The following is a 5,000-nucleotide window of genomic DNA, read 5'->3' on the forward strand; positions in this document are numbered from 1 at the left end:
AGTGTCTGGAACTCTATTGGAGGGACGCGACACCATTCTTCCACGAGAGATTCAAAAAAATGGTGTGTTTTGTTGATGATGTTGGAAAACACTGACTCAGGCGCCCTTCCAGAATCTCCCATAAGTGTTCAATTGGGTTGAGATCTGGTGACTGAGACGGCCATGGCACATGATTTACATCATTTTCATGCTCATCAAACCATTCAGGGACCACTCGTACCCTGTGGATGGGGGCGTTGTCATCCTATTGGGGCATAGCCACGGTAGCCAAACTATTGGCCTGCCCTGCATTCTTATATATGACCCTAAGCATGATGGGATGTTAATTGTTTAATTAACTCAGGAACCACACCTGTGTGGAAGCGCCTGCTTTCAATATACTTTGTATGCCTCATTTACTCAAGCGTTTCCTTTATTTTAGCAGTTATCTGTAGTACAGAGAGGCTGGGATTTCTTATGCCACGCCTTGAAAGTTGAACTGCTGATGATTGATACAGCTGGGTTGGAATAGTTGACTTACAGAACTCTACGAAGACATTCTTGTTTTTGTCGAGAGTGACAGCCTCAAAGTTCTTCCCGACCAGAACTTTAACGGGTCCTTTATCCCAGTCCTCTGGTATCTCCTCACTCAGCAGGTGGGACTGGAACCACAACACACAGTTATACTCTGACCTCTAACCTTTAACCCCTGAGCTCTAACCTCTAGCCCCTGACTTTAAACCCTGTGTGGCTGTAAGGGTACGCGTGAACTGGTTGGCTGGCTGTAGTGGTGGGAGTGATGTGATTGGCTAGCTCTAGTAGTAGGAGTGATGTGATTGGCTAGCTCTAGTAGTAGGAGTGATGTGATTGGCTAGCTCTAGTAGTGTGAGTGATGTGATTGGCCAGCTCTAGTAGTAGGAGTGATGTGATTGGCTAGCTCTAGTAGTAGGAGTGATGTGATTGGCTAGCTCTAGTAGTAGGAGTGATGTGATTGGCTAGCTCTAGTAGTAGGAGTGATGTGATTGGCTAGCTCGAGTAGTAGGCGTTATGTGATTAGCTAGATGTAGGGGTAGGAGTGATGTGATTGGTCGGGTGGTTGTTTACCTTCACGGTTCCGTCCAGAACTCCCTGACAGAACGTTTGGAGCGTGGCAGCTGTTATCTGTCCAATTAGAGCGAACTTCTTGACGGTGTCGGTGTTGATGATGCGTACAGTGGGGGCGTCGCCCTCCGAAAGACCAAAGTACTTCAGGACATGACTGACTGGTCCCGTTACATCTATCATGATGAACAATACCTACATACACACACAACACACACAACACACACGCACAACACACACATACACACACACACACACACACGCACAACAAACACACCACACACACACAACACACACGCACAACACACACACACACACACACACACACACACATACACATACACACACACACACACACTCACATACACACACACACACGCACACACACACACACACACACTTGTCAATGCCCATACCAAGGAAAACCTTGAAAAACTGTGACAAATTTGCTACTGAACAGTTTACTGTATATAGTAGTGTGTAGTAGTAGTATACTGTATATAGTAGTAGTAATATACTATATATAGTAGTGTGTAGTAGTAGTTTACTGTATATAGTAGTATGTAGTAGTAGTATACTGTATATAGTAGTAGTAATATACTGTATACAGTAGTGTGTAGTAGTAGTATATAGTAGTAGTAGTATACTGTATATAGTAGTAGTAATATACTGTATACAGTAGTGTGTATTAGTAGTATATAGTAGTAGTAGTATACTGTATATAGTAGTAGTAGTATACTGTATATAGTAGTGTGTAGTAGTAGTGTACTGTATATAGTAGTAGTAGTATACTGTATATAGTAGTGTGTAGTAGTAGTATACTGTATATAGTAGTTGTAATATACTGTATATAGTAGTGTGTAGTAGTAGTATACTGTATATAGTAGTAGTAATATACTGTATATAGTAGTGTGTAGTAGTAGTGTACTGTATATAGTAGTAGTAGTATACTGTATATAGTAGTGTGTAGTAGTAGTATACTGTATATAGTATTAGTAATATACTGTATATAGTAGTGTGTAGTAGTAGTATACTGTATATAGTAGTAGTAATATACTGTATATAGTAGTGTGTAGTAGTAGTATACTGTATATAGTAGTGTGTAGTAGTAGTAGACTGTATATAGTAGTGTGTAGTAGTAGTATACTGTATATAGTAGTAGTAATATACTGTATATAGTAGTAGTATACTGTATATAGTAGTGTGTAGTAGTAGTGTACTGTATATAGTAGTAGTAGTATACTGTATATAGTAGTGTGTAGTAGTAGTATACTGTATATAGTAGTAGTAATATACTGTATATAGTAGTGTGTAGTAGTAGTATACTGTATATAGTAGTAGTAATATACTGTATATAGTAGTGTGTAGTAGTAGTGTACTGTATATAGTAGTAGTAGTATACTGTATATAGTAGTGTGTAGTAATAGTATACTGTATATAGTAGTAGTAATATACTGTATATAGTAGTGTGTAGTAGTAGTATACTGTATATAGTAGTAGTAGTATACTGTATATAGTAGTGTGTAGTAGTAGTATACTGTATATAGTAGTGTGTAGTAGTAGTATACTGTATATAGTAGTAGTAATATACTGTATATAGTAGTGTGTAGTAGTAGTTTACTGTATATAGTAGTGTGTAGTAGTAATACACTGTATATAGTAGTAGTATACTGTATATAGTAGTAGTAGTATACTGTATATAGTAGTGTGTAGTAGTAGTATACTGTATATAGTAGTGTGTAGTAGTAGTGTACTGTATATAGTAGTAGTAGTATACTGTATATAGTAGTGTGTAGTAGTAGTATACTGTATATAGTAGTAGTAATATACTGTATATAGTAGTGTGTAGTAGTAGTATACTGTATATAGTAGTAGTAATATACTGTATATAGTAGTGTGTAGTAGTAGTGTACTGTATATAGTAGTAGTAGTATACTGTATATAGTAGTGTGTAGTAGTAGTATACTGTATATAGTAGTAGTAATATACTGTATATAGTAGTGTGTAGTAGTAGTATACTGTATATAGTAGTAGTAGTATACTGTATATAGTAGTGTGTAGTAGTAGTATACTGTATATAGTAGTGTGTAGTAGTAGTATACTGTATATAGTAGTGTGTAGTAGTAGTATACTGTATATAGTAGTAGTAATATACTGTATATAGTAGTGTGTAGTAGTAGTTTACTGTATATAGTAGTGTGTAGTAGTAATACACTGTATATAGTAGTAGTATACTGTATATAGTAGTAGTAGTATACTGTATATAGTAGTGTGTAGTAGTAGTATACTGTATATAGTAGTAGTAGTAGTTTACTGTATATACAAAAAAGTATTTAGTCAGCCACCAATTGTGCAAGTTCTCCCACTTAAAAAGATGAGAGAGGCCTGTAATTTTCATCATAGGTACACGTCAACTATGACAGACAAAATGAGCATTTTTTTCCAGAAAATCACATTGTAGGATTTTTTATGATTTTATTTGCAAATTATGGTGGAAAATAAGTATTTGGTCAATAACAAAAGTTTCTCAATACTTTGTTATATACACTTTGTTGGCAATGACACAGGTCAAACGTTTTCTGTAAGTCTTCACAAGGTTTTCACACACTGTTGCTGGTATTTTGGCCCATTCCTCCATGCAGATCTACTCTAGAGCAGTGATGTTTTGGGGCTGTCGCTGGGCAACACAGACTTTCAACTCCCTCCAAAGATTTTCTATGGGGTTGAGATCTGGAGACTGGCTAGGCCACTCCAGGACCTTGAAATGCTTCTTACGAAGCCACTCCTTCGTTGCCCGGGCGGTGTGTTTGGGATCATTGTCATGCTGAAAGACCCAGCCACGTTTCATATTCAATGCCCTTGCTGATGGAAGGAGGTTTTCACTCAAAATCTCACGATACATGGCCCCATTCATTCTTTCCTTTACACGGATCAGTCGTCCTGTTCCCTTTGCAGAAAAACAGCCCCAAAGCATGATGTTTCCACCCCCATGCTTCACAGTAGGTATGGTGTTCTTTGGATGCAACTCAGCATTCTTTGTCCTCCAAACACGACGAGTTGAGTTTTTACCAAAAAGTTATATTTTGGTTTCATCTGACCATATGACATTCTCCCAATCCTCTTCTGGATCATCCAAATGCACTCTAGCAAACTTCAGACGGGCCTGGACATGTACTGGCTTAAGCAGGGGGACACGTCTGGCACTGCAGGATTTGAGTCCCTGGCGGCGTAGTGTGTTACTGATGGTAGGCTTTGTTACTTTGGTCCCAGTTCTCTGCAGGTCATTCACTAGGTCCCCTGTGTGGTTCTGGGATTTTTGCTCACCGTTCTTGTGATCATTTTGACCCCACGGGGTGAGATCTTGCGTGGAGCCCCAGATCGAGGGAGATTATCAGTGGTCTTGTATGTCTTCCATTTCCTAATAATTGCTCCCACAGTTGATTTATTCAAACCAAGCTGCTTACCTATTGCAGATTCAGTATTCCAGCCTGGTGCAGGTCTACAATTTTGTTTCTGGTGTCCTTTGACAGCTCTTTGGTCTTGGCCATAGTGGAGTTTGGAGTGTGACTGTTTGAGGTTGTGGACAGGTGTCTTTTATACTGATAACAAGTTCAAACAGGTGCCATTAATACAGGTAACGAGTGGAGGACAGAGGAGCCTCTTAAAGAAGAAGTTACAGGTCTGTGAGAGCCAGAAATCTTGCTTGTTTGTAGGTGACCAAATACTTATTTTCCACCATAATTTACAAATAAATTCATTAAAAATCCTACAATGTGATTTTCTGGATTTTATTTTCTCAAATTGTCTGTCATAGTTGACGTGTACCTATGATGAAAATTACAGGCCTCTCTCATCTTTTTAAGTGGGAGAACTTGCACAATTGGTGGCTGACTAAATACTTTTTTTCCCCACTTGTATAT

At 38.3% G+C, this 5,000-nt stretch overlaps 1 protein-coding gene across 1 annotated transcript in view; it reads right to left on the reverse strand.

Annotated features, from left to right (window-relative positions):
* The window catches only part of pdia2 (protein disulfide isomerase family A, member 2), a 22,249-nt gene that overhangs the window by 1,875 nt on the left and 15,374 nt on the right, over nucleotides 1–5,000 (reverse strand). Inside the window, exons 7-8 of the mRNA XM_041845170.2 lie at nucleotides 1,084–1,275; nucleotides 521–641 (exon numbers count right to left, since the gene is read on the reverse strand). Of these exons, the coding sequence (XP_041701104.1) occupies nucleotides 521–641; nucleotides 1,084–1,275 (313 nt within the window). The remainder of the gene's footprint in view (nucleotides 1–520; nucleotides 642–1,083; nucleotides 1,276–5,000) is intronic.

Source organism: Coregonus clupeaformis, unplaced genomic scaffold (genome assembly GCF_020615455.1).
Source record: "Coregonus clupeaformis isolate EN_2021a unplaced genomic scaffold, ASM2061545v1 scaf1170, whole genome shotgun sequence".
Classification (NCBI taxonomy): domain Eukaryota; kingdom Metazoa; phylum Chordata; class Actinopteri; order Salmoniformes; family Salmonidae; genus Coregonus; species Coregonus clupeaformis.